The 12,045-nt window shown below is 37.9% G+C and overlaps 4 protein-coding genes and 1 long non-coding RNA gene across 5 annotated transcripts in view; 1 reads left to right on the forward strand and 4 right to left on the reverse strand.

Annotated features, from left to right (window-relative positions):
- The window catches only part of LOC133850138 (uncharacterized), a 54,151-nt gene that overhangs the window by 17,036 nt on the left and 25,070 nt on the right, over positions 1–12,045 (forward strand). The gene's annotated exons all lie outside the window — the stretch shown is intronic.
- LOC133843359 (uncharacterized) lies at positions 1,976–6,714 on the reverse strand. The gene is made up of 4 exons (XM_062276869.1): positions 6,421–6,714; positions 6,244–6,346; positions 4,475–5,465; positions 1,976–3,491 (listed from the first exon to the last, which is right to left on the reverse strand). Exons 1-4 carry the CDS (start codon positions 6,600–6,602, stop codon positions 3,079–3,081), a joined length of 1,689 nt encoding a protein of 562 aa, XP_062132853.1. The 5' UTR covers positions 6,603–6,714; the 3' UTR covers positions 1,976–3,078.
- Positions 7,430–8,259, reverse strand: LOC133850247 (seminal metalloprotease 1-like). The gene is made up of 2 exons (XM_062286286.1): positions 8,038–8,259; positions 7,430–7,977 (listed from the first exon to the last, which is right to left on the reverse strand). The coding sequence occupies exons 1-2, from the start codon at positions 8,174–8,176 to the stop codon at positions 7,430–7,432; spliced, it is 687 nt and encodes a 228-aa protein (XP_062142270.1). The 5' UTR covers positions 8,177–8,259.
- On the reverse strand, positions 8,517–9,614 carry LOC133850246 (seminal metalloprotease 1-like). The gene is made up of 2 exons (XM_062286285.1): positions 9,328–9,614; positions 8,517–9,267 (listed from the first exon to the last, which is right to left on the reverse strand). The coding sequence occupies exons 1-2, from the start codon at positions 9,548–9,550 to the stop codon at positions 8,720–8,722; spliced, it is 771 nt and encodes a 256-aa protein (XP_062142269.1). The 5' UTR covers positions 9,551–9,614; the 3' UTR covers positions 8,517–8,719.
- On the reverse strand, positions 10,004–10,891 carry LOC133850248 (seminal metalloprotease 1-like). Its single transcript, XM_062286287.1, has 2 exons — positions 10,657–10,891; positions 10,004–10,595 (listed from the first exon to the last, which is right to left on the reverse strand). The coding sequence occupies exons 1-2, from the start codon at positions 10,877–10,879 to the stop codon at positions 10,048–10,050; spliced, it is 771 nt and encodes a 256-aa protein (XP_062142271.1). The 5' UTR covers positions 10,880–10,891; the 3' UTR covers positions 10,004–10,047.

Below are 12,045 nucleotides of genomic sequence, written 5' to 3' on the forward strand. Positions count from 1 at the left end.
TACCCGCTACCCATAGGGTAGAAGGGTATTATAACTTTGTGCCGACAGGAAATGTATGTAACAGGTAGAACGAGGGATCTCCGAGCCTATAAAGTATATATATTCTTGATCAGCATCAGCAGCCGAGACGATCCGTGTCCGTCTGTCCGTCCGTCCGTATGAAACACTGGATCTCAGAGACTATAAGAAATAGAGCTATAATTATTTTTCGACAGCATTTTTTATGTTTGCACGCAGATCAAGTTTGTTTAAAATTTTTGCCACGCCCCCTTCCGCTTCCGAAAATTAAAAAAAATCGAATAACAAGCATAATTTTAAAGCTAAAGCTGTAGTATTTATGAGTCCTGAAAATTTGATTGCGATCAGATAAAAATTGTGGAAGGTATTAAAGAAGGTGGAAGGTATTACAAATATTATAATCGTAATTAATTTATTAAATAAAAAATATATTCTTGAGCTTTCTTTAGCAACATTTAGTAAAAAGATTTTGCAATTTAATCCAGCGTCTAGTCTTTTAAATGTGGGCAACTTGCAATCAATAATACTCGTATTTATTCAGAATGCACTCACTCTAACCTTTGAGTTGGCTTTTGCATAACCTTCAAAACCTTTTAAGCGGCTTTACTTGCCCTTCAATCCCTAAAAACCACAACCCAAAACTGTCTCACTACCCTTTTCTCCCCTCTCTCTGCCTTCCTCAACCATTTGGTGAATAACTTGCCTATTGCATTTGATTCACTCAACAGAGGGGAGAAGATAGAATAGGGAATGAGGCAGGAGGAAGAACTAGATACACCTGATGCCTTTTTTTTTGCGGTTCCTTCGCTCAAAGTATTTCACTTGGCTGCATTTTGGCAGTGTCTACAGCCGATGGCATTGGTTGGCTTTTCTGGTTTTTCGGTGGCTTTAGTTTAGCACTCTCTCTGCTCTTCTCTTCCCTCTTCCCTCTCCACTCTTCACCGCACCGTCGGCGTCATGGATTATGCAAAAAGTTTTTCATTAATGTTGGATTTAGATATTTTTTCACGCTTTTCAACTCTTCCTCCTTTCTCCCCTCCGCTCTTCAGCTGGGGCGTTTTTTCGCCCAGTTGCCTCCACTTTTTTGCGTTTGGTTGTTGACAACGCAACTTTTGGGGTCCCAGGATACGTTAACTTTTGTCCTGTGCTGTGCTGCGCTGCGTTGCTGTTGTTGCGCTGTGTTGAGCTGTGCAGCGCAGTGCAATGAAAGCTGCCACAAACAACAAACAGCGATATTCAGACAACAAACAACAGCAGTCGAAACACGCAATGTTGCCACATGCAGCTAAAGCTACAGCAAAATCGTTGTTGCAACAAATTTGCCAAGCAAAACTTTTTTAGTTGCCATTTTGCCAGCAATAGAAATGAGTTTGCTAAACATTAAAACGATTTTCGGATCGAGCTCTGTTGCATTTGCGATTTCAAGGAATTTTTTTGATAACTCAAATCTATTTAACTTTGAAGTTTGGCATTCTTTTAATTACATTATGATGACAATTGGATGGAACTTTATTTGAGACTAAGATCTGATTAAATTAATTATGTATTTAAAGCAATTATGTAGTTAAACTGTTTAGAATAAATTCATAAAAGTGATGTCATTAAAATTATGAATATATTCAGGTTATTATTCTAGAATATTTGTTTGGCTTGCTAAATGCAAAATATTCACATTTTTCTATTATTATATGTTTATTTTCCTCCCTCATTATTTTGACTTAATTTGTAATTGATATTCAAATAAAATATGATGATAATGAAAATAAAAAATGAGAATGAATGACAATAAAAAACACTTTTGCAGTTTATGCTTTCAGCACTTAATAAACTTTAGTTTGGCAAGTAATTATTTAAGGAATAAATTTATTAATGTGACCATATAGTAATTCATAAAAATCATTTATTTATTCAGGCTATTTTCCGTGAATATTGCCTTTGATTTCTTTTGCTGTTTTGGTTTATTTTGATATCTTAAGAATTTGATTTCGTTCAGTGTATTTACACATTCTTCAACAAGACTCACTTTTAGCGCAAACTTTTCCGGTTTCTTTCTTTACTCATATAACATTTTTTATGGTCTTATGTTTATACCCAGTAAAACTGACCTGAAAAGGGGTTTATAGTCGTGTGTAACAATAGAAAAACTAATTAGTTTTTTTTTAAATTTACGACCATAGTTATCGCACTCTGATTCTATAACAACTAATTTTGTAAAATAGCTGGTTAAGTAATTGTGCAAACTGAATACTAAAAAAAAGACGTAGGATATGAGTTCGTCTAATACTTTTGACTTTAGTGTTTTAACTTCACTTTTTTTTGGTTTTTGTCGTATGGTGGTTTGGTTAGTTTTGGTGGTTGATTCTTTTGAGACACTTTTGCTGCTTTACAGTGCAAATTGTTGGGTTTTGCCCGCTTTTTCGCTGGAGGTTTTTCGCTGTACGTTTCTTTTTTTTCGAAGGGCTTTTTTCGGTGGGGTTTTTGGGTTTTATTTTTTTTTTTTGTTTTCTTTTGTGGCGTTTTCGATTTGTCTTGCTACATCCGCTCAGCTTGGCGAGCGCCCTCTTCATTTCCTGCTCCCTTTTTGCACACGCTTCAGCATTTATTTGAGTGTGTAAAGTTTTCTTACTTAAATTCTTTTTTCGGCATTTTTCGGCAAAGCGTTAGTGGGGGGGAAGGAAGGGTTCAGAGCTGTGGCTGTGGCAATTTCAGAAAGTCTCCTTTCTTCCTGTTCCCATTTCATGGCAACTTTGATAGTTTTGTCAAAAGTTTTTATTGCGATTTGTTGCAGTCGTGTAAAAGTAATGCTACCAAAACCAGCAAACAAAAGCAAGGCAAGCAACTGAAAAAAGTAGTTGAAGAAAAATTTGGAATCCCCAATTGATATTTCTGTTTTCTGTATGTGACAAAACAAAAAAAAATGGAAAAAAATAAACCAAGTAGAAATGTGAACATCAACTACTCTCAACTCTTTGTTGTAAAAATGCTGCTGCTGTCTTAAATCGTCTTTAAACATTTATTAGCTACACTCTACACTTTTGATTATTAGTTACTGCTTGTTGGCTATTTGTTATCACAATTCTCGATGACCACCACATCGCCATAATTGGGCGGCGGTGTCTCGGGGCGTGCCGCTCCCGCCTCCACAACGTCCGTGTAGAAGCGAGACGTTGACACCGGCGGAGACTCGGGACTGCTCGACTCTCGATCGCGACTGCTGAACAGATTGCTGCGACTCAGTCGCCTGATGAGCGTCGCCGTGTTCTGGTTTATGGTGCGATAGTACTGATGTCTTGCTGGGCGGCCAAAGAGTCGCGACACAAAGTTATCCTCGGGTCCATAGGGTTGCCTCACCAAGGCTCTTGATGGGGCATTGCGGCTTCGTTGTGGATTAGAGCGACGCGGATGGCGGGAGCGAGGAGGTGGTGCCCAGGTGTGAATTGTGGGCAGCTGCTGTTGCGAGGAGTTTAGGGTGGCTGAGAAGAGATCAAAATAAATGTTAAATAGTGTAAATTGAATGATTAGGCAGGATACAAATGCCAGATTAATTTTGGTAATAAGGTAAATTGAGCGAAAAGATCACACATTATTTGTATTGAAATGTCATGAAGGGAGTGATTGCTTTTGGTTCCCAAACACAGATTGAAATTTTCAACTTGAAAAGCACACTTAAGTTTAATTTTGTTTGGAAATAATCGGAGGAACAGGAATTGAGCGAATGAAAATTAAGTAGAAATACATATGAGCTTTACATTTAGATTCGATACTAACGCAATAGCTTTTACTTAGTCGAGTTTTTCGAAAGCACATTTAAGCTTTAACAAATATTCAGTTTGAAGCTTTTGTAAGCTTTTCTTTAGTAGAATAGTGGGGAAGTCCATGCAAGCTTAAACTAATATTTTTAAAATAAATGCACTTTTAAGCTTTAGGGAACATTCTATTAGCCGAATACCTCGAAAGCACATTAAATAGTTCGAAAGCACATCAAGTGCAATTTGAAGCATGTGTAAGTCTTTCGCTAGCCGAATGGATCGAAAGCACATAAAAGCTTTAATTAATTCCAACCAAAAGCAAATGAAAGCGTTGGCTTGTGATTAAATAATTTTGAGCAAGTAGCTGCTGCTTAATAAAGTATATAATATTAAAACAAAATGAATTGCATTAAAGACACTTTAAATCTCTTGAAATCTGATTTCAAATCGCATTAAAGCTTTTATACGAAATACTTTAGGTTGCCAAATCAGCAAGAGTAAGTCTCGGATTATTAATTAAGTAATCTTCGTGTTTCATTTGGGCGCATGAAAAAGAATTCACTTAACGCCCAATTCTTGGCGCAGCTCATTTCTCATTTGGCAGGCAAGATTAATTGAATGTTGTTCGCTTTAAACGAGCCACTTTGTGTGGATGTCATGTTGTGTTACATTGTTGCTTTGTAACGTGTAACGTGTTTGTTACTCACATGTTTCACCGCCGTCTGCCGTCGTTTGCTGTCGCTTCTTTCGCAGCTCGCAGCCGCTTTTCACGCACAAAGCGAAACTGATGATGAAAATGACCATACAGATGCCGGTGGCAGCGCCCACTGCAAAGGCCAGCTTCACATCGTCCTCGTCAAAGGAGTGCGTGCCTGGCACCTGGTCAGCACCTGGCTGAGCCGCTCCTCCAGAGAGCAGCTCGTGACTGACGCGCTCCAGGCAATTGCGATAGCGCAGGCAAAGCAACTCCCGATTGCCCTCGCACACATCGATAAGTGTCGACAACTCTTCCTCGTTTTGCTGTCGCTGCTCTTCCGCCTCCTCCTCCTCCTCCACTTTTTGCTCGTCCGATTCGTCGGGCAACTCGCGCCACACTTCCGCCACAGGTTTGGGTTCGTCATCCGAGTGCTGTTCCTCCAATCGCTCAAATTTGAGTGGTTCATCAGAGGTCGTGTCAAGCTGCACATCAAGCGGATGTGTTTGCGGCTTCTCCTCGAAGCAATCGCTCATGCTGAGGCTCACACCTCGCACACTCAGCCAGGTGGCGACCTTTCCCAACGCACGATCGCAGTTGAGTGGATTCTCCTCGATGTTGAGCGAGGCCAGATATCGCGGTGCATGGAACACATTGATGCTGAGTGTTATCAGCATATTCTGTGCCACATCCAGCTGACGCAACTCTGGCAAAGCACTCAGCGTCTCTGAACTCAACTGATTGATCTGTGCATTGCGCAGATTGAGGGAGCGCAGTGAAACACTTCTTAGAAGAGGACCACTGCCTAAGGTGGCAAGTTTATTGCCCTCCAGATTGAGGTGCATCAGCTGCGAGTTTGTCTCCAGCAAATGCTCGTCCACCTGCTCCAGCCAGTTGAAGGAGAGATCGAGCGAACGCAGGCGACGCAGCTTGGCAAAGGCATCCACATGAAGCGTGTGAATGGCATTGTGAGCCAGCGTGAGATTGATCAAGTGCACGGTGGTCTAGAGGGGGAGAAAAGAGAGGAGAGATATTAATATAGGTGATGAATTAATTGAAGATATTTTAGCAATGTAATCAGAAATTGTATTTAATAATTGGTAAACATTTTAAAAATAGACAATGTGAAAGAAAATTGTATAAGATTTTCTTATACTATTTCCTTTTTCCTTTTACCTATTAAAATTACATACAGTATGAAGTTTTCTACCTAAGAATACAAAGACTTTGAAGATCAGAGACAATATCTTTGAAATGTTACTGTTGCTTAACAGCTCCTTAACAGAGCCTCTACAGGTCTATGCTTCGCTTTCCTAAGTACACTCGGTTCTACCTACTTTTGGTTACATTTCTATCGGTCAAAACTTAGTATTAATGATTCAAATACAACTAGAAAGTTGAGGAAAAGATTCTATAAAACTGTTTTGCGTGGGTTAAATATTGTTTACATTTTCAGAAACAAATTTCCTAATATGTAATCCTGCTATACATCCTTTGACTAAGGCTGTGAAAGATGATGTGATAATAGACTTATTATATTAAAATTAAATTGCAATTGTAAAGTCTTTATCTAATTGTTGTTAAAGAGGATGCATTGTTAGTCACATTATCATATTCAAATTAGTTTGCTGTTGTAAAGACTTTATCTAAAATAATTTCATAATTTCATAAGATAGTCACAGCAGCAATTAGGAGCGGGAGTTCCCTCATTGAGTCACTGTTCTATTGCAGGGAATATAAAACACACAAAAAAAGTGCTGACAAACTCTGTGAGAAACTCACCTCAAAACAATCGGCGTCAATGTTGGTGATATCATTGTAGCTCAAATCCAAGAGCTCCACACTTTTAGGCATTTCAATGCTGGCGCTTATCAAGCGTTTGGCGCTACGCAAAAGTAAAGAGAGAGACAGTAAAATAGAGAGAAGGGAAAAAAGTAAAAGTAATATTTGAAGACTCACCTGCATATGGCGCGATTACGTTGTGCATATAGATCACAGTGACAGACGCTGGGACAGTTGAGCTGAAGTTGGGTCTTGCTGCGACAGACCTGAAGAACAACGCAGAGCAGGAGCCCCACGTAGAGTAATATCTGCTTGAGGCCTAACCACATTTTAGGCTGGATCACACATTGTAGTGCCATAGAAGTTGAGGGCGTTTCCTTTCTATTTGTATTTCCAAACAACTCAGTTAGTTGTTGAGCATTTTTGTGGGTGCTCTCGTCTTGCGCACCACCTTTCAATCAACGACTAACAAAAAACTGAAACGGGGCAAACTTGCAGTACAAACATGACTAAGAGTGGCGGTGCTTCCAGTCAATGGGGAAGTTAAATCGAAGTTGAAATTACTTAACTTTAACATCTAGCAACCGAACGTGGTAAAAGATACGCTCGACTTTTACTCATTTGTAGCGCAGAGTTTCCAAGGCGATAAGATAAGCTGATTGCCGCTTATCGAAAACAGTTGTTAGAACGAAATGCAAAGATCAGGGGGGGAGATCTCTTTGTTTGCCTCCAATTTGTTGGCAAGTGCAGGTGTTGCCTCACAGCTGAGAGAAAGAGAGAGCGACTGGAAGCGTTTCATTAACAATAAATGGAGCGCTGCTGTTGTTAATTGCTCTGATTTTATAACCAAAAACATTACGACGCCAACGAAAGTGTTTTTCTCAATGAGAACGTGCGCTGTGATAAACTATGAGTTGCTCCTTCCGATTCATAAAGTATAATCATATTTGGATCAATGTCTTTTGCTAAAAGATAATACGAACAATACGAAAGTCTTGTTCTTGTTCTATACTTTTTTACTGAAGCAAGCTCTAACAATAACATATATATTTTACATAGTTTGTCCTGTTATTCTTCTATTCTTTTAACTGCAATTTCAGTTCGTAAAATATTTTATTTACATTTATATTTTTCATTGAAGTAGATCAAAACATAATCAACAAAAATTCTATAATATTTATTTAATCTACATTTTCAATGGACATTTGTACATTGTATTGAGGCGAATTATATCTCCATCGCTTAGTGCAATTCGTTGTCCCATTTTAGCCTGACCCTTCGGATCTAAAGCTATAATAGTTGCCTCTCCATTCTTAGAGAACGCCAAAGAACTATAGTGCAGAATGCTTGAATAATCGTAAGGCACATCAAAGTCACCAACTTGATCTTCGGTGTACTTCTTAAAACTGTTTTCCCTGCCCTCAGTAATATTCTCCTCCACAACATTCACAAATTCATCGCGATTAGGCGAGCATTGCTGATGATGGAAGCCCAGCGTATGCAGAAATTCGTGTTGAATTGTGCCCAACCTAAAGCAACCGGTGTCAATGGGAGCTATTTTCAATTTGACCGTCTGCTCTCCTCTCTTATAACCAACATACGAACTACAACCAGTCGCTGATGTTATAACAGAAACATAGTTCAAAGTGTCCACAGTTGCAGGCAAAAAGCGAATGCAGGAAGCACGTTCAATCAGCCTCATGCCAAGCTCAATATGAGCCGCATGCTCAGCATCTAAAAAGATACAAAATTTGAATAAGAAGTGTGAAAATTATTTCCTTCAGAAGCACCTACCGAATTCCTCGGAGATCTTGTAGTAAACAGTCGCATTGGGCCAGTGAAGAGTTGGCGACAATTCTCCATTCCTCAGCACTTCTATTTCCATGTCACCTTGAAAGTAACCCGCAGTCAGCTCTGGATCAGTTTCCTCCATGGTCACGCTGAGTGGCGCCGTTGAGGCATCCAAGCAGAGGCAAGCCAGCCATAAGGCGACGAACTTACTCCTCGGAATGAACATTTTCGAATAGTCCATTGGAAATAGCATTTAGACTAATTGAACCCTAATTGCGATTAAATTTTACCCAGCTTATCACAGCTCGATTAGGTTTTCTTAATCAAAAAGTATAATTCCCTTATATATATCCCTTAGTTGAAGGTTTATTGGGCAATTGAATTGCTTTGTTTATTGCTTTTTGACGAACGTAAATTGTGAAATGAATTTACAGCTAAAATCGAAATTGAAAACAATGAAGATTGCCAGATTAATATTATATATTTTTGCAATTATTTCTACAGTCAGAGAAACTCTTGAATATATTTTCTGTATAGAAATAATTCAAAGAATGTATGAAAAAGAATCAGCAATTTGAACTTCCAAACTTGTGCTCTAAAAATATTATAACTAATTGCAATTGTATTTGAATGGATATTAAGTATACGTAGCGTACAAAATGGTACAAAGAAACTTCTACATCCTTTACATTTGCAATGGACATTTGTACATTGTATTGAGGCGAATAATATCTCCATCGCTTAGTGCAATTCGTTGTCCCATTTTAGCCTGACCCTCCGGATCTAAAGCTATAATAGTTGCCTCTCCATTCTTGGAGAACGCCATGGAACTATAGTGCAGAATGCTTGAATAGTCGTAAGGCACATCAAAGTCACCAACTCGATCTTCGGTGTACTTCTTAAAATTGTTTTCCCTGCCCTCAGTAATATTCTCCTCCACAACATTCACAAATTCATCGCGATTAGGCGAGCATTGCTGATGATGGAAGCCCAGCGTATGCAAAAATTCGTGCTGAATTGTGCCCAACTTAAAGCAGCCTAAGTCGATGGGAGCAATTTTCAATTTGACCGTCTGCTCTCCTCCCTTATAACCGACCTTCGAACTACAACCAGAATCTGATGTTATAACAGAAACATAGTTCAAAGTGTCCACAGTTGCAGGCAAAAAGCGAATGCAGGAAGCACGTTCAATCAGCCTCATGCCAAGCTCAATATGAGCCACATGCTCAGCATCTAAAAAAGAAGAGATTTTAAATAAGAAGTGTGAAAGTTATTTCTTTCAGAAGCACCTACCGAATTCCTCTGAGATCTTGTAGTAAACAGTGGCATTGGGCCAGTGAAGAGTAGGCGACAATTCTCCATTCTTGAGCACCTCTATTTCCATGTCACCTTGAAAGTAACCCGCAGTCAGCTCTGGATCAGTTTCCTCCATGGTCATGCTGAGTGGCGCCGTTGAGGCGCCTAGGCAGAGGCAAGCCAGCAATAAGGCGACGAACTTACTCCTCGGACTGAACATTTTTGACTAATCCATTGGAAATACCAATTAGACTAATTGAACCCTAATTACGATTAAATTTTGCCCAACTTATCGCAGCTCGATTAGGTTTTCTTAATCAAAAAGTATAATTCCTTTATGGTTTTTTAAAATGTGCATATGATATGACATAGAGTTGAAGGTTTATTGGGCATTTGAATTGCTTTGTTTATTGCTCTTTGACGAACGTAAATTGTGAAATTAATTTACAGCTAAAGTCACAATTGAAGACAATGAAGATTGCCAGATTAATATTATCTATTTTTGCAGTTATTTCTACAGTCAGAGAAACTCTTGAATATATTTTCTGTATAGAAATAATTCAAAGAATGTATGAAAAAGAATCAGCAATTTGAACTTCCAAACAGTCTACACTTGTGCACTAAAAAGATTAGAACTAATTGCAATTGTATTTGAATGGATACAAGGTATTAAGTATACGTAGCGTACAAAATGGTACAAAGAATCTTCTACATCCTTTACATTTGCAATGGACATTTGTACATTGTATTGAGGCGAATAATATCTCCATCGCTTAGTGCAATTCGTTGTCCCATTTGATCTTGACCCTCCGGATCTAAAGCTATAATAGTTGCCTCTCCATTCTTAGAGAACGCCATGGAACTATAGTGCAGAACGCTTGAATAGTCGTATGGCACATCAAAGTCGCCAACTTGATCTTCGGTGTACTTCTTGAAATTGTGCTCCTTTCCCTCGGTAATATTCTCTTCCACAACATTCACAAATTCATCGCGATTCGGCGAACATTGCTGATGATGGAAGCCCAGCGAATGCAGAAATTCGTGTTGAATTGTGCCCAACCTAAAGCAACCGGTGTCAATGGGAGCTATTTTCAATTTGACCGTCTGCTCTCCTCCGATGTAACCGACCTTCGAACTGCAACCAGTCTCTGAAGTTGTAACAAAAACATAGTCCAAGGTCTCCGCAGTGGCGGGCAAAAAGCGAATGCAGGAAGCGCGTTCAATCAGCCTCATGCCAATCTCAATATGAGCCGCATGCTCAGCATCTAAAAAATATACACAATTTATATAAGAAGTCTAAAAATTATTTCCTTCAGAAGCACCTACCGAATTCCCCTGAGATCTTGTAGTAAACAGTGGCATTTGGCCAGTGAAGAGTTGGCGACAATTCTCCATTCCTCAGCACTTCTATTTCCATGTCACCTTGAAAGTAACCCGCAGTCAGCTCTGGATCATTTTCCTCCATGGTCATGCTGAGTGGCGCCATTGAGGCACCCAAGCAGAGGCAACTCAGCAATAAGGCGACGAACTTACTCTTCGGACTGAACATTTTCGACTAGTCCATTGGAAATAGCAATTAGACTAATTGAAGCCTAATTGCGATTAATTTTTGCACAGCTTATCGCAGCTCGATTAGGTTTTCTTAATCAAAAAGTATAATTCCTTTATGGTTGTTTAAAATGTGCATTTGATATCACTTAGAGTTGAAGGTTTATTTTGCAATTGAATTGCTTTGTTTATTGCTCTTTGACGAACGTAAATTGTGAAATGAAGTCAAAATTGAAGACAATGAAGATTGCCAGATTTTATATTTTATATATGGTTTTTATCTATTTTTGCAATTATTTGTACAGTCAGAGAAACGTTTGAATATATTTATTGTATAAAAATAAGTCAAAAAGTTTATTTTTATGTGTATTAAAAGAATCACCAAACAATCTACACTTGTGTATTAAAAATCTAAAAAGTTAATTGCAATTGTATTTGAATGGATATTAAGTATACGTAAGCGTACAAAATGGTTACGAAATTGGCATGAAATTTTAAATATAATTAAGTAATATAGCAAATGTTGAATTTGGTATATTTTTAGTATTTTGTGGTATATCAATACTTGGTATATATACTAATAATTAGTATATATTATATCAATATACCAAACACAGCCCTCGGTATTTTTTTTTTAATAATCTTGGTATATTTTCGGTATATTAATTGCTATATAATTTATCAATATATATTTTTACGGTATATTTATTTTCAATGTTACTACCGCACTGTTTTGCTATTACTAATGTGTAGCGGGTATTTCACACTCAAGCACACTCGGCTGTAGCACTCTTAAACGTTTTTTTTTTAAATGCCAAGAAATATGCAAAAATGTGTAGGTTTTATCTATACTTTTTTAAATACTTAATTTTAGTTTCTCAGCATTAAATATTTGTTTGTCTAAAGCTTCAATGAAACTTCAAAGAAATTAAGTATACGTAAAGATAAGTAACATTGATTTTTAAATTAGCTTTATGTATTCTTAATTCTGCCTGCTTGGTTTACAATTTTTATATAAATTAAGACTATGTAAATACAAATATTTTTAAGTTTATGTATTCTAAAACCGTGTTAAATAATTTATCAATCTTTTTACTGAACATGCGCGGTATTTGGCTGTAAAGTCAAACAAGAGTCATAAAGAGATTTGTGGTTTTAGTGCAAGAT

Source organism: Drosophila sulfurigaster, chromosome 2L, assembly GCF_023558435.1.
Source record: "Drosophila sulfurigaster albostrigata strain 15112-1811.04 chromosome 2L, ASM2355843v2, whole genome shotgun sequence".
In the NCBI taxonomy this organism is placed as follows: Eukaryota; Metazoa; Arthropoda; class Insecta; order Diptera; family Drosophilidae; genus Drosophila; species Drosophila sulfurigaster.